The 21,973-nt window shown below is 43.3% G+C and overlaps 1 protein-coding gene across 2 annotated transcripts in view; it reads right to left on the reverse strand.

Annotated features, from left to right (window-relative positions):
- The window catches only part of LOC119436386 (breast cancer anti-estrogen resistance protein 3 homolog), a 60,284-nt gene continuing 38,311 nt past the window's right edge, over positions 1–21,973 (reverse strand). For both annotated transcript variants that reach the window (XM_049657409.1, XM_037703224.2), the window contains 3 exons: positions 20,619–21,233; positions 18,479–18,647; positions 1–6,231 (listed from right to left, as the gene is read on the reverse strand). In XM_049657409.1, the coding sequence (XP_049513366.1) occupies positions 5,689–6,231; positions 18,479–18,647; positions 20,619–21,233 (1,327 nt within the window). In that variant the 3' untranslated portion in view covers positions 1–5,688. The remainder of the gene's footprint in view (positions 6,232–18,478; positions 18,648–20,618; positions 21,234–21,973) is intronic.

Raw genomic sequence — 21,973 nt, forward strand, 5'->3', positions numbered from 1 at the left:
TTCATTTGGTCTAACACATAGTGCTTTTAATCAGGTGACACATTACAATTTTGTGACTAGAACAGGTGACGGTCATCACACAACACAAAGCTCTCATAACATCACACTTGGTTTGTGTCTTTTACAGCACATACTAGGTTCTAATTCACTGTCATTACATAATGTAGCCGTACTCTCGTGTGACTTCGCATGTACAGGTCAAAGCATATATACATCGTACACAATGTTTCCATTTTCATCCTTTATACAAAACTTGAGAGGCTGTACAATGTGAAACCCTTGTATGCTATTCAGCTGCCAAAAACAGTGCGCAAGTTTTAAAAAATCTTTAAATAAAATCAGATTTCTGTATTTTTCTAACACTTACTAGCAAATTCTAGAAACTTTGCAAGTTCTATTGGCATCCATTATCACCATCACTCCCTGAAGCTGCTAACAGAATTTAGACCCTCTGGCATTGATGTGGATACATAGAACATACTTAACAAATGCATTGGAATTGTGTTTTCTTAGTTACGTGCAATCCCATTAAGTGAACTGCACATTGTTTTTAACTCTGAAGACAAAGCTGCATTGTGAGAGTTGTCTTTGGGCCTAGATTTCAAGCCACACACTGCACACATTTGAGTCTGAAATCGTGACTTAATTCTAAAGAAATACACGACCGTAAAAACTGGAATATAGGTTGCCCGTAATACACGTCAGCCCCTGACCTTGGCCAGACGACGACTTGCAACGTGCCAAAGGCCGCTATATGAGACGAGCGGTGCCTCTTTTTTTTAAGGGGGGGGTCTCAACCTATATTTCAGTTTATACAGTAGATTGGATACCCCATATTTTACATTTATAATTGGTAGTAAACACTATAGCATTGCACGGCAGATTTTTTGAGAGAAGGGGACGGGGGGACATATAAGTACAGTCATCTTCCGTTGACTCGACCCTGATGGGACCAGCAAAATTGATCAAATTATCTGGTGGGTCAAATTAAGATGTATAAAAAATGACGAAACACACCGCCGATTCATTGGCAGTATTTGCCAGAATCGTAAACACCCCCGAGTCAAATGCATGTCCACTTTCTGTGTGTCCAAAGTGGAAAACTAACGTAGAAATTGCATTAAAGCTCTAAACAAAAATATCTAACTTGCACCCGATTTTTTAGCAAGAAAAATAAGTCTTGCAGAATGGAGGCCTGTTTCCTAGGATAGCGCCTGTAACATTCGTTTCTTTTCTTAGTCTCTGTATTCGTTACACTGTTGATTGTGCAACTTTACCAACTTGCCACACTTGTCGGTTTCCTAGTGTCAGCTTTGCCGTGGTACATTAGTGTTATGCGGTAAAGCATGCAATGCCATGAAGGTAGTTTTGGTTTCATATCCGATTGCACCGCTTAGGGAATTTTCAGCCCACGTTGGAATCAGGTAAATACAGTGATCAGACATAGTGAGCTACGGTTATTGCTTGAAAATCTTCCTAAGGCCGAACGAAAAGAGGCGTTTTCGACGGAACGCGTTTGCTGTCCCCTAAGATCAGCCAAGATAGACACTGCCATTAAATATTCTATTTGACATATTGTAGTTGACATTAAGCGTAAGAAATGGAGCTGGGTAGGCCATGTAATGCGTAGGATGGATAACCGATGGGCCATTAGGGTTACAGAATGGATACCAAGAGAAGGGAAGCGCAGTCGAGGTCGGCAGAAAACCAGATGGGATGATGAAGTTAGGAAATTTGCAGGCGCAAGTTGGAATACGCTAGCGCAAGACAGAGGAAATTGGAGATCGCAGGGAGAGGCCTTCGTCCTGCAGTGGACATAAAATATAGGCTGATGATGATGATGTATTTGGGTCACCATAGGAAGTTGGGTGCATGCTTGCTGATCTACCAAGTTCGAATTATGCAGCGAAGGCCAATTTTGATGAAACTTTGGGCCCATAGGAATGCATGGGTTTCGGTTGGGATCGAATTAACTGGAGTCAAATTAACAGAAGTCTACTGTATAGCAATAACTTTAACAAAGTAACCTTGCTTTTTAAGAAATGTCCAGTAATGCATATTTTGTTACTTTTTCACTTACATCAATACACAGAAACTATGTGTCGGCACATGATAGGAACTGGTTGCTTACACATGGGATGCAGTAAATTATTTACACACACACACACCCCAAAAAAAAAAAAATAATAACATGAGGGCACATTGCACCCTGCACTTGCAAACAGACCTCTACAGTTTTTAAAGGAACACTAAAAAGCACTAAACCAGCTTGCACTGATGAGGTATTCTTTCAAAGCGTGTATTTTCAATCCTGCAACACGTTCATTACTAATGAAGAAAATGAAGGCAAAACTTCCCTTTTTCGAATTTCAAACACAAACTGCAGCACCACTATGTCAATGTGACATCACGGACTTCATGCTACTTTCTCATATTTGAGGTGTTTTAAAACCAGAAAAAGTTTTCAAACCGTTCTCGGCGAGTTTTCGTTTACTTAGAATGCAATGTATTCTTTCTTTATCAATAAATAATTAACTAGACAGAAGAGATGCTCCATGTCCTCACAGGACGTTTGTGCAGGAACTTTAATGAAGTATCACTGCAGTTCTCTTGTTTTTGTGTATTTTTCTGGCCTACCAAGCATCTGCTCACAGTAATGCCACGTACACACTAGCGGAAAAACGCGCGCAGCGCGCCGCCGGCGGTAAGACGGGCGCCGCGAAACGGGTTTTTGTTGCCGCGGCAGGGATCGCTCCTGGACCGATTTTTTGTGGTTTGCCGCGTGCCGCGAATGAAGGAGACCAATGAGAGCGGCCCGCTTCCGTGACGGCCTGGTGCCTGGAAACTGGTGCCATGCGGACCCGCCCGACCGCTTGATTCTCGTTTCGCACTATCATCTGCACGCGTGAGCTCCCGGATAGTTCGAGAATTGGAGAGGAGTCTAGTCTGTCACGTGATTGCCGCAGCGGCGCGCCGCCGGTTAGTGTGGCCGCCCTGCCGCTGCTGCGTTTTGCCGCTAGTGTGTACGTGCCATAACAGTGATCTTTTCAGCATTCTAAAAAATGGCAATTTACTAACACAGCTTTTTAGTATCCCTTTAACCCTAAACCAGGCTCAACATAACACCATGTACACATGAGACATTGTCTTTGTGCAATAATGGTTTGTTGGTAGCCACATTTGCAGATTAATGGTGTAGATTCAAGTCAGCAGATGACTTAGTGTGTGCCTTGGGAAAGACAACTCACTTATTTTGTCTTTCTGTATATAATAAGAATGCATTTAGCTAAAGTATTTTGAAGCACTAGCACAAAACGAAAGAATCGGAATGTCTAGACTAATGTTTAGCGATGCTACTATTGCTACCTCTTGGGAGAGACTCAAAATGTGATCAAAAGTGTGATCTTGGCAACTGAAAACAAGCTACAAACGATAAACAGTGAAACCAACATTCCACACCCATCAATTTCAAAATTGTACATTCCATCTGTAAGTGCAGCACTAAAAGAACAAAATATATATATATTTTTTTTTTTCTTGCGAGCATTTGCCATACAGCATCAATAGTACTACAAACTGTCGTGCACGCCTTAAAGTACATGCAGGAAATTGCAATGTCTCCTATACCTCTGTGACAAAATATTCAACTATGTTCGACACCGCAAAAAAACTAGAGCATGTCCATTACCTAGCTTAAGGAAATGAAAGAGAAGTTATGTGGAACGAAAGGTGGATGAATGTGGCACTAGCTGTAATTTTTTTTCGGAAAAAGGGCATAGCACCTGGGATTAAAGGGTTGCTTTTCTAATGATGTTTCAAAGCAAATAATCACTGATCCCATCTAAACATATAATTGCTACATTTGTGACGAGACTTGCTACTGGCTCATGTACGTAAGTTCCCATTGTATTCCTGGAATTCCAAAGTTGCAGAAGGTGAGGACATTTCCTAACAATCCTGTCCTTTACTAAGATTGTGGGGACACAATAAAAGCCAACCACACTGCCCAAAGCAACCAATAGAGACACACATGTGCACACAGATGCTGCCCCGGGAAGCTTGTAACATGATGAATCTGGCCAGTTTAGTTGATGTCAATGAATATTACACTACTTTTAATTAACTTGTATGTATGTAGGTCACACACTATTCACTGCAATTAAAAAAAAAAAAACTGGAACACACTGTGAGGGCTCATTATGTGGTCCCTGACTAAATATAGGCTTTTGTAGTTCATATATTGATTTTTCAAGTATGCTTACTCTGCCTCTTGTCCCTCACAAGCAGCACTATCCACCACATACTAAAGCACCTTCTTTTGGCTGATCCCAATGATGCATTAAGTGAACAAACCATACAAAACAGCAGAGAACAAGTACATGAAGACAAAAGGGAAAAATGAAACCACATTATCAGTATAAAAGCAGCAAGTGGTGAAAGGAATGACTTGAAAATTTTTGGCTAACTGTACTGTGACAATGTCACAAATTACCATGTGTCTGGGAAACAGCTTTTGATAGAATTTATTATTATTTCACATTTGTGCCACTGGGAACACAAGTCCCATTACGGATGTTTGGTAGGAAGTTGTTGAGAGGCTCAGCCATGGAAAACTTCTGTATTAATATGGGGCACATTGACAAGGTCATGGAAGGTGGCACAGTGCTCCAAGAACTGCCAGACATGCAAGCAGAAGGGGCTAGAAAACAAGGAGACCAGTGCGACTTCACTCACGTTTTTTTACCTCAAAAAGTTTCATCTAGGTGTCACCCGTGCAGTGCCTTAAGTTCATAATGTCCCATAGGTTAGCAAAACATTCCAGGACCCCTTTAAGCCACTTCCACAAAGTAAAACCATAAGTTTGTAACAAACTCCCTTCGATCTCAACCCTTCTCTGGGATCACTTGCATACAGGCAAAATTACTTCCATTATCGTGAACAATAAATTATGATATCAGGAGAATGGCCACAGGGAGTCTTCGTGTCAAACCAGCTCCCACAATGTTGTTGTTTTTTTTTTTTTTTTTTTTTTTATCATAAGGAAACGCTCTTAAGAAAAAGGAGCAGATTATCAGCAGGCTGGAAACACAAAAAGTTTTGAGCACGTTGAAAACACCTGCCTCCTAAACCCCTTCAAAAATACGCTCTGGCTATGCTACTGTATGCTATCTACATTTAACATTAAAAATTACAGCACATCTTAAGAGCAAAAGGACATATATTGTTTTCATACTTGATGCTTAGTAGGAGCAGCACATTCACATATTGTGACTGCATAATCACATCTATTCCAGAAGCAGCTTAGACTGCAAAACCTCTTTTGGTAATGTGTTGCAAGAAACATGTACATACTCTTGTCACAAACCTACAATAAATGATGCAAGACCTGTTGCATGCTGTTATACCTGTCCACAGTAAAGTGGCTGAAAAAAGGCATTCAGAGTACTAGCTGATCAAGAAATCTACAATGAACATCCCTAAAATTCACTAGCCTTCAATGCTGTGCATCAGCTACTGCTGATCATCACTATTCACAGTCTTGTCTTCATCACTCTGAAAACTCCTCCAGTGTTTTGGTACAATCACATGCTGTCACAAGGAAGATGACTTCAGCTGGCCCTTCTTGTTCATTAACTTCATGCCACCTGTTCACTAGGCTCAGGCACTTGTAATCGCCCACCCCCATCATCACACAGGTGTGCCAATCGGTTCAGACCGAACTGACATAGCTGCTAACACTTGTGTCAACTTGGCATGTCTTTCACAGGATGCCACAGTGGCACCGCGTGCACCCCACAGGAACAACAGGTGAAACTCGGTCCGAAAGAGGTCCAGCATAATGTCATCTAACTTGACATTCTCGAACACAATCTCGCCGTTGCGCCGATATGTTGGAAGCTGTTGAGTCACCAGCCGCTGCTGTTCTAGGTGTGAAAGCAACAACTGAAGACCATAGTCAGCAGTTGAATTCTCCCAAGGGAGTAGGAGCAGCTCTGAGCTAGTGTCCTTGCGTTGGGAAGATGCTGCAGATGGATTTACAAGCAGCCCTTCAAAGCTGTGCTCCAGGATGAGCAGTATAGAGAGTAAGTAAGGCAGGCAGGTGTTGGGTGCTTGAGGGTTGCTACATTCCTGCATGTTCTTCAGGGCTGGCCGCAGCTTGGTCTCATAGGCAAGTGCAGTGTCTGTATGCCGTTGGCGCAATGCCAGCCATGTGGTCTTCAATCGAGAGATCTGAGAAGTGCAGGAGTCCAAGGGTGAGTCAAATGAGCATAGTATAGGGTAGAAAGCAGTTGAAGAAGTAAAACAAGATCTGTTGCACGGTAGAGTTGCCTGTTGCATTTAGAAAAGATATGCTTAATTCACTACGTACTTCAGAGAGGCCACAAATGTATAAAAGGCATAATATAAAGACAGCACATCTACAAAAAAAAAAAAAAAACTAGCACAATAATGAGTATGTGCTGTTCAGGTGCACATGAGGAAGAATTTTCAAGCAGTAACTAAGCTGACAACCGCAGTGCCTGCCTTGGTATTCTATTTTACCCTTTCTGGAATGCAGGTCAGCTACCAATCAAACATATGGCATGAACATTCTGAAGTACAATAGAGTGCGAAATGGCTTAAAATCTTTAGGCCACATTTTAGAATGAACATATTTTCTGTTCTACTGCTCACACATGTGGAATAACCAAGGTTGCAGCTGGGCAAGTTTGTATACACTCGTAGTTAAGCACTTGGAAAAATACAATGAAGCAGTTCAGACAGGTTCATTAAAACGAATTAGTTTAGGGTAGTTTACATGCATTTTTGTTATACTTCTGCTTTGTCCCATTCCCACTTTACCACATAACAAGGACCTCAAATGTACAGGGCTTATTTTTCTCCAGGAGGTTATAACTATTATTATTAGCCTTGAGAAGTCTGATTGGCACCTTCTTTTGTGAAATGTCAGCTGATGGACTCTGTTGCCATGCCTTGTGTGCGCTCACTATGTGAAGGTTGATGCAATTGATCAGCCTACCCAACACCTTACTTAAGTTTTTGAAGCCACTCAAACACTATACTATTTTATATACCTTCAATACATCAAGCAGGATGAAGCTTCAGAAGCTTGCTGCTTCTACTGTGCTCAGGGAACCTGACCTTTGCTGTAAAGATGATTGTGATAAAGAACATATTTAAATGGTGCATTGTTGTGTTTCAACATTTTATATAAAATTATGAACGTTCCTCAGGATGTTAAACTGCATCAGACAACGCCAGTTATAAGAGCTAAGCTTGTTTTGTGCATGTTTACTATGAATGTATTTTTTTATCAATAAAATCTCAATCTCCAGAACAACAGCTTTTGCTGATACAGCCATATTATACCTGGAACCTCTGATTCAAGGCCAGTTAAAAACAGTGGACAAAACAAAGTTGCATAGTCATGCACTGCACTGCGGACCTGCACAGGAAATTAAACTTGAGCACTTCCACCATACTACTGGCTAAAAGCGACACGTCATAAATAACTCGGCTCAGTCCCTGTACGAATGTCCATGTCATAAACACATAACTAAACCAGCTCTCGACGTAGAATTTTTTGTTCCTGCCATCAGCAATGCACACAGTTAATGGGCAAGATTTGTCTAATGATGCTAATAAATGCTACTGAGTTGTGAAATCGGGCAACGACCTTGGCCAAATACAAGTGCAGGTCATGCACTGCCTTTAATATACATTTCTCCAAGCAATTCATGTGGATTTTAAAAATAAGGCATTAAAAGGTAGTACGCACCAAAGCCACCTTTAAAACAGGTTTTTGTGTATGTTTTCTCAATGAATAGAATATTTTTATTCTTCCACTGATAATGTGGTGTTTTGTGACTGGTTTGAAGTTTTCCAAAATGCAATCAAATTTTAACGGAAAAGAAACATTAACATTACTACCAGGGGGTTCAGGCCGTAAATATATGGGTCCAATTCTTGATTGGCTACAAAGTGTCTTGATCTTTCCTATTCAGTTCTGGTTCTGTGACATAAAAATTATAATGGTTCAAACAAGTTCACAATATCAAGCTGGTTTGCGAACCGGTTCAGCATTTTCTATACGCCACAATGCACATAAGACATAGAAAAACTTGCCATGTACACAATTACAAAGCTGAAGGCACTTTGTTAAAGAAAATTCCCAAACATCTAGACTAACACAACTGCAAATTTTACCCTTCACATGAACAGAACAACACTCATTCTTAACTCAGATTATGTGAGTGCACATAAATAGTGCCTTGTGTGAATAAAGAAAGGACACTGCTCACATTCTACACAGAAAGAGCTCTGAAAAAAAAAAAAATATGCAGATCCCACACACTATGGGAATCGATGTAAACGAAGCTTTGTATGCTGTTTGCTTTGATTAACGATAATTAGCGGTGATGTTGGCGGCAATTGTGTAATTTCTTAAGCGTTTAGTCCAAGAGAGAGGTGAGTTGATGTTAAACGTTACCTTGCGTGCACCACTGCTGTTTGTCTGCATACTCCACAGAACACACAGGGAAACGTGTTTCCTTGAGGCGTTGTTCTGCGTCATTGTTAATAATCTCTGACAGTTGAGCATTATCATTGCCTCACATGGCACATCGTATCGTGGCAGAAGTGTTAAACTTTAATTGAATTACGGGGTTGTACGTAATTCAATTAATTGTATGTATACATTGTATACATACATTCGCGATCTGCACCATGTTTCGCTGCGTAGCAAAGACACTCCTGTTCTGTGCAACGCTTTTTTCTGGCCTGGATGTCTTCGACGCCGAGTTACAGTGTACTAGAATATTCTAGTACACTGTAGCTGAGTGCATGCTTTGGAGCCATTTTGCTGACACGTGCTTACGTGATCTTTCTGCATACATGGCCAGCACGCTGTTGAGACGCCAGCTGCAAGCGCTCTCTTCAGGCCATTGACAATTGTAATGTTTACACTATCACAGCCCAGCATGCGACCTCTACAGCCCAGCACCTGCATTTTTATCGCATAGGGAAGCAAGCAGAGCACATGCCATATGCACAAACTACGCATCCTGGCCCGCCGCAGTGCCGGCCGGGATGCGCAGATGCGAGCGCCATCTGGTGGTGTTGCAAGAAACCCAGCAGCACACGTGGCAACACCATCACAGCAGCGCCCAGAAAGTCGGGAGAAAAGGCAAAGACAGCTTCGCTTTAAAGCATAATGCTGCCTTCGACCTAACAATAAAACTGCTATATATCCCAAATTACATGTGTTCAGTGTTTCATAACAGTGGCATTCACTCGCAACAGCAGTGGGATGATTGCATAAATTATGATGCAGTGCTCCTCTGATTGGCTTGCCACTAGCATATATTTTGCTCTGCATACCCCATGGCAAGCAATTGAAGAGGATGCTAGTTACTAGAGCCATGTTTTATTACTACGACTGTACAGCTGGTATTTTAATTGTAGGAGTTAATGACGAAACCGAAGAACTGCAACACAAACAGCAACGCCTCGGAGACCCTCAATAGACATTTTTACCTAGGAGCCAAACTTTCATGGCTAAGTTTGCAACTACAACTTTTTTGAATCATTTCAGCCTAGGTGCCTATCATTCTTGGCATATGCGCTGCATCTGTCCTGACTCGTGCACATAAATCATCTTGCAAGTCATAAGGGGCGCTATAACGTAAAACGATTCCAAACTGTTTTGATTCCAATTTCTGCAATCAGCCTCCACGATTGGTCAAAACATTTTCGGGCCACTCCCAACTTCGCCTGTCTGTCACGCGACGTCACGAAAACCGCGATAGCTCCCCATCTGATATAACGTGTACACACTGATTATGTATGATTAAACCACACAAAAGAAAAATAATCATTCCTGATTAGACGCCTTTTCACCATTAGCCCTCTGCTATTGGTCTAATGTTTTCTAGCTACGCCCACTTCACCTTTATGTCACGCGACCTCACAAAACCACGAAAACTCACCACGTCAAAGTGATGTGTATGCAAAAAAAATGAATTAATATGCCGAACAAAACTGAAAATTTTTCTGAATAGCCAAAGACTGCCCTGTTCCGAAAGGAATAGAAGATGGCTGCCCGCCGATTGCTCAGGTGCTCGCTACTCGCACCTGCCATTGAGCATGTATTTATTTACGCATGATAAACCTTTTTGCGTGGCAGTAAAAAGTTATCGAGCCCTTTCGACATGCATATGACATCGCTCTGCCAACTCTTCCTTGCTGAGGATCCGTTTTAGCGGCATTCTTATCCTTCCGTTGCACACCGCCGTGATTTTTGACCAGCCACCGCAAGCTAAGTAAGGCGAAGCGTACCAATCGGAGAAGCCGGCACCACCCTCCTCATGCGGTTATCACTGTGCTGGCTCGGCCCCATTGAAACCCTCTCCACTAGAGCGTACTCCTCGCCTCTTGTCAGCCAATTAGATAAGAAAAACCTCTGAGTGTAGGCAATGTTATTGGTTTTGAAAGCGAACAAAGGTGACCTCCTATAAACGAGGAGAGTGTTTGATTGGGTTGTTCAGACAATGCTGCGGGTCACCGCCCGATGCTTGAGTCGGTGGTTACGTAAATTTGACGTCAGGAGTTTGGAATCAAAACAGTTTGGAATCATTTTACGTTATAGCGCCCAAGGTTGTTAATGGAGCACGACCACTGTGAAATAAAAGCTGGGCCCATATTTTATGATGATCCTTCTCATTTGTTATTATTGTTTCCTTTTGTCATTGGCTTACATGACACCCTGCTCTTGTTATTGCCAGGATTCAGATGATGATGAAAGAATAGAATCGAAGGAAAATAACCCTTAGAAAACTGGGATCCTGTTCTGTTCAGTCAAATGCATTTGCTGACTCTGTGTCACCAAATATGCTTGAGCCATTTTGGTCCATACCAGTAAAATTGACTACTTTTTATTCAGGTTCACACCAGAATGTCGAACCACCCAAAATACTGGTTTGGTTTGGGTTCAGTTCTGGTTCAGATAAATAAAAATTTTATAACAGTTTGCAAACCGGTTTGCAACATCGAATCGGTTCGCAGACCGGTTCGGCACAATCCATTTTATCCTGCCCCATGGCAATATGCTGCATAGTACTATCGACTTGTCTGCATGGCACATGCACAAGTTTCATGAAAAGGAGGCAGAAATTTACTAATTAATTACACAGATATGGGGAAATATTCATGTACTTATTAAAGACAGGTAATTAGTGAGAATCCGTGTCTGCGTAAGGTCTGCGTAGATTCCACACTCGTTACTTTAACAGCAGTATAGTCAGTTAATTTTCATATTGCTTCAGGTTTTTACTACAAGATTGGTGATGAGCAAACTATGGTATGTGATCTGTGGGTGTCGAAGACAAAGTGAATTTACAATGTATTACATATATTGCAACTTAAAACTTCTAGTCTTAGCAAGGCAAGAAGCCAACATTTGACATTTCGCTCATTTTGCTGCTTCTTTAGAAGCAGGTGAAGACATTGATGCTTCTGAACAATGAGCAAGGACGACTTGTGCTGAACCATATGTCGATCTTTCTTGCGCATCTGCATATGGCGTGTAGTCTTGTACTGGCTAAGGGTGGACAAAAGTCAAAAGCACGCCCCACGAATACTTTTTACAACTCAAGCGTTGTACTCTGCTTGGCTAAGCACCAAACGTGTGTTGAACCATGGCACAAAACTAAAGCAAAATTTCGCATGCCGTTTACAGCCGTGGTTACCACTCATGGAGAAGGTGACGGCATCCATTAGCGACCGCAGTGTTATGGTTGCAATAAGTTATGCAGCTGAACTCGCTGATATCTCTCCTCGAGGACATCATCTTTTCCGCTCTGCATGTTTATCTAGTTTATCTAGTTTTAGTAACAAGTTGACCTAACGGCTGAATTGTTAGCATCACCAGAAATGTTGATTCGGCAGAGCCCCATGAAAAAAACTTTTTGGCTGCATAACATGACTGGCATAACTGACTTCAGAAGTGCAAGCATCTATGCCGAGGTGGCCGTATTTACCAGCACATAATGCTCATTGTTAGGCTTGTGCGAATAGTGCTTTTTTGGTTCGAAGCGAATTCGAAGCGAATAGTAATTCTTCTCGAATAATTTCGAAGCGAATACTTCGAATAGTAGCAAGTAAAGAAAAAAAAACGGCAGAGGGCTAAGGTCTGGGATTTATTCAAGGAAAGTAACAACTTTGATTATTTACGAAAATCTACAAATTTTCGTGCAAAATCACTAGCTGTTCCACATGCTGGGGTTTGAGGTGCTCCCTTCTGCAGCTTACAACGGCTCCTGCAGTGGAAAAAAGCCTTTCACTTCTAGTCTGTGTGGCTGGTATCGAAAGATACCTACGGTCAGCTGCAACCAGGGTTGGGTAAAGGTGGCTGCCCTTGCTTTTCCAGCACACAAGGGGGTCTTCAGACCGGGAAAGAAGAGGGGGCCTTCAAGTACCCAGCAACCTCATCCAAGATTGTACGGCTTGACTGATGATGTGCACGTGAACTGAAGTGTCTAAAAGCACTCCACACAGAGTCCCCTGATGGGTCTGCAGAGCAGGTGCTGTTCTCACTTGTTGCTGTACCATGTTGATCAACTGGCACAGTCTCTTCTGCTGTCATTGTGAGTAGAGTGAATGCCCATTGCTTTGCGGGTCGTTCAGCATAACAGACATCTTTGTATCTAGGATTGACCAACATTGCCAATGCAGGAAGGCGTGACATCTTGATATCAGGGAACCTCGTCTTGATGCTACGCAAAAGGCTTGAGGCAAGCAATGCTGCCTCACCACCTTCGGAAACATGTTTAGCTAGAACCACCTCGCTACACTGCAACAGGGGAATGACTTGTGACAGCGTGGGATATCTGTCCCCAGACAGTTCAGTTGTGGCATGGTTAAGTGGCTTCAAGACTTGCATTGCTGCCTTCATAAGCTTCCACTCACTTGCGTTCAAGTTTGGAACTGCGTCAGATTCTGAAAGTTCTACAGTGATGACTGTACGGAGCTTCACGAGCCTGGCCATCATGGCATGCTCACTGTTCCATCGCGTTGGGACGTCTTGTATAACCTCCGAGAGGGTCCAGCTGCATGTTTCTCCGAATTTCCTGAAGCCGTCCTCGGGCCTTGGCACTCCGTTTTTATCTAGCCACAATCGCTCTGGCTTTAGCACAGAGCTGCAGAAACCCTGACACTTACTCTTTTGGCCTCACTGACACACAACTGAAGGGTGTGTCCGAAACACTGCACACTATTCCAGGACGACCGCGCTACTGCAGAAATTAAGTTCCTTTCATTATCTGTAACAACCAAGATCGGCACAGTATCATGAGCTGGAAGTTCCCACTCCTCGATTACACCTGTGATAAATAGCTCCAGGTTTGCTGCAGTGTGAGAGTCTATCATATCTGTGCAAGCCAATGCATGCACGTGTTGCACGAAGTCACTGTCCATGACGTGACAAGTTACACAAACGTAGCTGTCATTTGCCCGCGATGTCCAACCATCAGTTGTGATTGAAAGCGACTCCACTCCGCTTGCAAAAATGTCCCCGAGCTTTTTTTTCACCTTCTCTTTGCTTGATGCGTAGAGGTCTGGAATAATGGCTCTCGAGAATGTTGTCCGAGACGGCACGGCATAATCCGGCATAGCGAACTTCATCATGTCGAGGAAACCCGGTTCTTCGACAATGTTGTAGGGGTGCATACCACGAGCTACGAAGCGAGCTACCATTTTTGTCATCTGTTGGGCTTTTGGGGCCGACACTTTCATTTCCGGCTTGAAACTGTTAGCTATGGATGGCTGTTGACCGCTTGCCTTGCTTGCCCCCTTGAGCTTGGATGGCCTTTCGCGTGCGTCCCGCTTCTCTTGGTAGTCCTTGTGCAAGTCCGGGTGTCTCCTTAAATGCGTTGCTATGGTTGTTGTCGTACTTGCAGAGCCTTCAGGACTGCCTTGCATTTAATATATCGAGCTTCATTTCCCGGCGGAATCTTTACAAAAAAATTCCAAATCGGATTGCTGGCCACATGCAAGTCCCCCATGGTGCTCTCTCTAGTGGTCCAAGGCGGCTGGGATTGATCAAATGCCGCCGCAGCAAAGACAGAGTCGCCCACTAAATGCAATGGACCACACCACCACGCCGACGAGATGAGTTTCTGTACACCTTTGTTCCGAGTATACAGTTAAACCTGGATATAACGAAACTGACAAATTCCCGAAAACCTTCGTTATAAAGAGGATTTCGTTATATGCAGGTTCGGCACGAAAATTACCACTTACCGTATTTACTCGATTCTAACGCGTCCTTGATTGTAACGCACACCCGTTTTCCGTGACCAAAAGAGAGGAAAAAAAATCCTTTACAGTACCGCGCACCTCATGCTTTCATACAGAAATACAACTATCGCTCAAGATTTACTCCCAATACACTAAAGTTGCGATTAACAAAAAAGTCCCAGTTTCGCCCGAAAGATGAAGCATCGATTGCGACAGCAAATTAGCAGACAGCTATATAAAGTAACAATAGTAGTTTTATCAGCCGTATAAACTTGTAAACATTCGCTTTTAACTAAATTGGTAGACTAATGCGTAAGCACACGTACTACAGCACATGGTCGAAGCTACAGGAACTAGGCTCGAAGTGCGTAGGAGGCGGCCATATTGAAATGCCGATGGCAATGTTTTCGTTTTTCCTGCAGCAACATCAACTGCAAAAGGAGAGTGCCGGCTTGGCGGGCTAGGCCAGCTGCAGCAAGCGGCGGGATCAGGTATGAATGAAGGGAGGGGGAAAGGTCACGCCCGCGGCGGCAAGATCGCCGGGTCAAGGGACGCAGGCCCGCCGCGCACGCTCGCACATGTGCGCTCGCTCTCGCCTCGCAGTCGCCGTGAATTCGAGCGCGCCAAGCGCGACGGAGAAGGTTCTTCCGGTTGCTGCTTGCGCAAAAATGACTAAATTTGGGGAGAAATCTCTAGGTTGTCGGCGGGAAAAATTCGTTATTTCGAGGGGGTCTCCCCCTGCCACTTCGTTATGTAGAGGTCTCAAATATATGTGCTGCTAAGGAGTAACGGCAGGGAATAGAAAAACTTCGTTATATCCAGGAATTCGTTATATGGAGGTTCGTTATAAGCAGGTTTAACTGTAGCTCTGTTTTCCTAGCTTGGTTTGGATTGAATTGGGAAAAGTATTACTGAATCCAAAACCGAAACTTCCGAAAACGCCTTCTCCCTGCCGCGTGTGGCTATTCGTTCGAGTCGAATACTTCGAAATTTCCGAATAACAAAATCTGAATCGAAATGAATATCGAATAGCGCATTATTCATTCAACTATTCGAAAATATTGAATATTCGCACAAGCCTACTCATTGTACATCTCCATTCTTGCACACAATGCAACTCGTGAGTAGTAACAATCTGCTAGTAGGATAAGCCGATTGAAGAAGTAGTTATTTGAACAGTCGTAGGGTTCGGGAGTTGTGGTCTCGGAGTCTGGCGTCAACTGAGAGTCGCTCTCTAGCATACGCCGCCAGTTCGTCTCGGAATGGGTAGCTGGCCTATGCCTATGCGTACCTGCCAACCTCAAGACTTTCAAATTCGTAAACTCGCGACCGGAGGGGGGGGGGGGGGGGGACGGGAATTCTGCCGAGGAGGAGTACGACTTCACAAGCACACTTGGAAGTACTGATGGAGTCTAGTACTGACGAGGCTTCGAGCACGCCATCACACTTCACAGCCGCTACGGCTACGAAACACCGGAGTCGCACTACGCCCTATGCAGCAGCACAACGCACAAAAAAAAAAGTGAGGCCCACAAAACAGGTCATACTCGGGAAAGAAGCCTAGCGAAGGTGACAGGCGAGACAACAAGCCACAGCCTCCGATACAGAAACTGTGCCTGCCGCATCCACCCGAAATCGCCGTCGTCTCTGGGGGCGCCACTTACGTACAGGTGGGTGTCTATATTGAGAGTAACGACAACCAGTGACGTCCGGCCGTCATCGGGTCGTCCAACGACCTGATGACGAAGGCAACGTCACAGAGTGAGAAATGTCCTTACTCTGCAGACAATAAAGGTTACGGTGCACACCCCCATCTCTATGCGCCCTTATGTAAGTGGCGCCCCTGCCCACCAGCAACGGTGTGACTTTATTAGGAATTTTTAAAAATAATTTCGCGAATGTAACCACTTTTCCGTAAAAATTTCGCCGACATTCGTGAAATCGTAAGACGGGTCCAAATTCGTACATTTTACGGAAAATTCGGAAGAGTTGGCAGGTGTGCCTATGTCATACGGAGGCTTAGTGGGCTCATGCCGTCGTCCGAGCAGACTTGATGAGGGTTGCTTCTTTAGTGACGATTACAAGGTCGAGAGGTAGGGGAAATGGAACAAAGGGTTTCTTTACATAGGAAAGGCAAACTTATTTACATAACAAGGGGATACTCGTACAGGCCGGAGTACGGAGCGCAGTACATTGTAGCATGTCAGCGCTACTACATCTGAGCAGACTACACCGTTCTTAGAGAGCACTGCTACATGTTATAGCAGATGGAAGAGCACTCCAGATGAGCCAAAAAGTCAGCTTAAAGGCCTCCTGTCTTCCCTAGGCCAGGGAAACCTGCGGGCACACCTTTCTCCAACCAGAGCGTTGAAAGTCACCGAAGTTTCCTCCTTGAGGGCGAGGGTAACGCATAATCACTCCGGCGCCTTTATTCCCTGAACACACCTGGAAAAATAGTCTCGGGCGCACATGGCTCACTGTCCCAGTGTAAGGTGTGGATGCCCGTAGACAGGGGGTGTTACGCTTGAATCAATTAGCATGTTTTGGCTCCCGGGATGGCCCAGCAAATAGCTGGTTCGTCTGTCGAACAGCCATGGTGGCTAGCAGCGGCCATAACGGAACGGTGTAGAGTGCACTTTTCCAGGAGTTTCACGCTCCCAGCGTCAAGGTCGGAGACCAAGTGGCGTCCAGCAACCACGTATTCGTGTAAATGTGTCTCACCACGGTGTCGCAACTGGTCTTTCCCGTGGGCTGATTTTCAACTTCACGAAGCGATTCATCACAGGAAATCAGATGTGGCGCGAAGTTCGCCGCCCTCGCTGGCCGATCGTAACATCATGCAAACTAATGAGCAGTCGTTGTGGCCTTATATGCTTGAACAGTTTCGTGCCAAACTGGTAACCATTATTTATTTTTTTCAGTTTAGGTTCTGTTTGGATTCAGGGCACGTTCCAAAAACATCGGTTTGGGTTCAATTCCGCCCAAAATTGCGTACGGTTACTGTTTTCAGTTCAGATGCGGTTCAACACACTCGTTCAGACACATTCTAAAAGTATCAGTTTGGGTTCCACTTCAGGCTCAGATTTGTTCCAAGAATACCGGTTCAGGTTCCAGCTCAGTTCTGGCCAAAATTTCGATTCAGATACGGCTTTCGATTCAGGTTCTGGTGCACTGTAAGACCCAGATTATATTCAGAACGAAGAGTGGTTAAGAGATTCCTTTGCAGGAAAAGTCTAAAGCACGCTTGAAAACTGCAAAACATGACAAAGGATGGTGTAATTACTACTTGAGAGTACCCTCTCATCACTGAAATTTTTCGGTTAATTTATGTAACACTAAATGAGTGGAATTAAGAGCAAAATATATATGAATTGTGCCTAGCTACACTACAGGCTTAGTCAATGTGTCATCTTGTGACAGCCGTAAGATCACGCTTCAGTTGCAAAACTGTATAGACTCGATAGTTTAACTTATTTGGCATAGTGTTCAGTGACTTGAGTCATGAGAATGTGGTTGGGCTCCTTGGCCATGATGATTATGATTTTATGGAAGACAGATTAAAGAATATGTTGCTTGTTGGCCTAATAACAATACTCGTTTTTATAAAATTTACACTCGAAAAAAATACAGACAGTAATTTAAGAGTACTAATGTTATTTATCTGTGCATTGAGAGCGGGAGCTAAGAAGAATGAAGTGATTCCACCCGGAGCATAGCAGATGGCAAAGGTGAGTCCCTTTGCTGGTGTCAGTGGAACGCCACACACAGCACCACCATTTGTTGCATATGAGGCCAATAGTAAAGAACAGCAGCTATGTGAAACGAGGATTCAATGCTTTAACAATTATTAGTTGCATGTGACTTTACAAGGAAGTCACGATATTGGCCCAACTTTTCTTAAATTGGCTCTAAGGAGGCACCACAAAAGTTGTCTAATGCTGCAGCTACATTTTTTTTAAGAGCTTTAAAGTTGGCAGTCACAAATGACAATTAGAAGAGTAACTAACTGTACTGCCATCGTTTTAGAAAAGGTTCATTCATAAGTATGTGAATTCAAAGGAAAGAACCGTAAAAAAACATTCCAAAGATGCAGAAAAATAAAGCAGAGAGCTACAACCCTTGCAGTCAATAAGCAATAAAAAAAAGCTTATGTTGATTTAATAGTTAAAAAAAAGACTACTACCTGTGACATAGCAAGTCCTTGCATGATTCCTGTGAAACCATAGAGGTTTCCCAAAGCTGTCTTTGTGTCACCTGCCACTTGGATCCACTTGTTGAGCAGCTCCACACGCTCCACATCATCAGCACACATCAACAGCGTTGATGCAACAAACAGTTTTAGGCACTCAGTCCTAAAGAAAATAAATGTGAAACTGTTACATACATTTCACTCAAGCCTTTACCAAGTTTTATGTGATGGTCAACATCAATAAATGGGTAAACACAGAATCACAAAAGTAATATTTATGATGAACTGTGACAACACAGAGACTATGAAAAAGTGGGGCACTTGGAAGTCAATGAATCACTGATGCACAAGTGGATAACTAATCCAGCATCTCCTTTTGTAGTATAACCATTGAGTTCTGTTAAGGGGGGACGGTCGAAATCAAGTTCCTTATTTTTTCATGGATTTTGATGAAAATTGACGGAGTTAGAGGCAATGTTTCTGTGATGTTATCATAGACATCTCAACAACTTCTTTATTTACAAATTTTTTCTCCTTTTGGGCTTGTCCCCAGCCTTAACAATTTACAAAATGTGATAGGAGACTCGTTTGAAGCACTGTGCATTCCAAAATGAATGGCTGAGGGCGTGACATTCCTAGATTTTTTTGTTTACAACATGATTTTTTTAGTTCTCAATTTTTATGAGGTGACTGTACAACAGGCATATTGAGTGTGAATAACTAGTTGAATCATTAATTCAGAAGAAGTAGCACTGCAAAAGCAAGAGTGTAACGCCCTGAACTGCACTTCAAAGAACATATTAGTAAAAAAGACGGAATTGAAATAGACCTGGCAGTCATGAATAAATCAGCGGAACAAGCTGAGCAGGAGGCAAGAAAAACAATTTCGAGAAAATGGCTTTCACAGTTGTACCATAGATGTTAAGTTATCAAAAGGCACCAGGGCTGTAGTCATTGACGCCCTATCAAATGTGGGGCTTCTGGAGTGTTTTCGTTTAGTCTGAAGTGCTTTGCTTGCCTTTTTTTCCCCCAAGACATCCTTCTCCTCTGCTCTGTGAAGAGCATGTTGGCCAGGTTGCAAACCAAATGTTGCACAATATCCCACAAAAGCACAGTGGGTCCCAGAATTGTATTTGCATACTGCCTTGTTGACAGCTGTATCTGGTGGAGCAGAGAGGCTTACCTCTTAGTATCACTCGCATAATGTCTCTCGCATTCAATGGTGCATTTTTGTCTTCTTGTAGCAATGACCAGATGACTAAGCGAAGGCTTTTAGCAGCATTTTGATTTATCTTTTTTTCCTACAGAACGACTGAGGAGCGAACTGCACATTAGAAAGGCACTGTTACATGGGCAGCAATGCAGCTGAAACATGCATGCCTTGCTAGCCAGCACTTATGTGGAGGTTTACCTTGTGCTTTTGTGGCCTAATGTTTACACCAGCTACCATATTTTGAGAACATCGTATTGTACGAGCTTTCTCCTTTGAACTTTGTGAGTGCCTAGAGAGTTAAGGAATGCAGTGGAAGGTATGTTGAATATTGTGTGCATAGCTAAATGTGCCACTCTTAGCGTTTGCCGCCAGCGTTTCCCAATAAACATTACAGCTACATAAGCTGCAGTTGCCAGGAAGCATGAGAAGCAGTTAGGGAATTTTGAATGCTATCGTGTTCTACTCTTAAAGGCGAAGCTTAAGCGTCTCCCCATTTTTTCTTTCGTGATTTCTGCGAAATGTTTCGCCACCTTGGATAATACAACAAATTATTTAAAGCACTTATATGTGGTTTTCAGTGATAATATTTTGGAATCGCATAGAAAAAGGGTTATAGAAACTGAAAATGTGAATTTCAAAAAATCTAGTTTTCGGCCATTTATCGCGATACGAAAGCCGAGCACGCCCTCTCGCTTCGTCGCAACATCACTTTGCAGCATTTCATGTGCTTCTATCTCTACTATTACTAAAACCTTGCAAAAAAATTTTGCGAGAGTATTCTGGAGCTTCTAGTATACAACACAAATTTACGGAAGGCCCTGGTGAGGGGTTCTTTAAAAGGTATTGAACAATCACATGACACATTCTCAGCAAGATAGTCGAATTAACGCATTCAGCAAGCTTAAGCAATAAGAATCTCACCGTTCCAAAAGGTCCTTCCTGAACCTTGATCCCTGGGGCAAAGCCAGCAGTTCCAAACCCACTGTAACGCCAAGCCCCAGGTCTCTTTCTCCTTTAAGTCCCAACATATCTAAGTCAAGCCGAGTCAGATGGTTAGCCAAGGCACGAGGCCCACTCTCCAGAAGGACATTACGCACACGTGCCATAATGCTCTTGTCCAGTGGCTTATTATCAGATGGAAGCAGCGTTGTAGCAAATGTCACTAAGTCAAATGTTGATGGCGGGTCAATTTCAGGCACAGTCACTACACGATTGCAAGCCACTGTGTCAGAACATTGCCCAGCTGGCACCTGTGTTGGGCCAGCAGCGCCAGTTCGAATGAGAGTTCGGTGTGGCAATGCTGGCAATCCATGCCGCTTGATATCACTTGGTCGTGTTGCAGGGTCACCAGCTTCAGCGATGTGACATGAACCACCATTGTCAGCAAGTTCAGAGTAGACGCCTTCACAGTTGTTGACATATTGCATCACTGGAACAGGGTCTCTCTTGGCAACTGCTGGCTTCTGTTGTAGTCGTTTTGAAGGAACTCGGCTAGGCTTAGGTGGCGGCTGGTCTTCAGAGCTTCCTTCAAGGTGCCTAAGGTCAGAAACTCAATTTGTTAGCTGCGTGCGACCAATAGAGATTGACAAGTTCAAAAGACAATATGCTGAGTTTACCAGCCTGCTTTCAATGTAAAATATCTGAGAAATGTTGCAGCATACATAGTGCCAAAAGCAGTCATATAAGTCCATTCACAAACTAACTTAAGAAGAGCTCTGCAGCAAACTTAGCAGTCACACCGCAAAGGTAACTGACAAAAATTATTCAAAAGCCTTGCTGGAACTTGAAACATCCCGTACCCCAAACGCCAGATACCATAAATTATCTCATACAGCATGTTCAGCATTGCACACGTATCAACACCCAGTTATTTATTCATACATTCTACGTACATGCTAGGTTTAAAATAAAAGCACACAACTACATGCTCCATATAATGCAGAACTTATAATAGAGAGATGGGCTAATTGGAATTCTGATATACGATGAATTTTCAGTGCTTCAGGACAGTTGGGAGGTCAGCAGGACAGGGAGAACACTGGTCTTCAACTGATTTTACTTCCGAAAGATACTCCCATAGGTCACGTGATAGCACACAAAATACCTAGAATCATGGTCAACGTTCTCCCTGTCCTGTTGACTTCTATTCTCCCAGTATTGTTTCCCCCAAAGCGCTGGAAATTCATCATATAACACATTATGCTGTGTCCCATGTATTGTTAACCAAGCTTTAAAGGAAACTGGTGCTGTCTACGTAGAAGAAATGAGAGTCCATA

Source organism: Dermacentor silvarum, chromosome 1, assembly GCF_013339745.2.
Source record: "Dermacentor silvarum isolate Dsil-2018 chromosome 1, BIME_Dsil_1.4, whole genome shotgun sequence".
NCBI classification, from domain to species: domain Eukaryota; kingdom Metazoa; phylum Arthropoda; class Arachnida; order Ixodida; family Ixodidae; genus Dermacentor; species Dermacentor silvarum.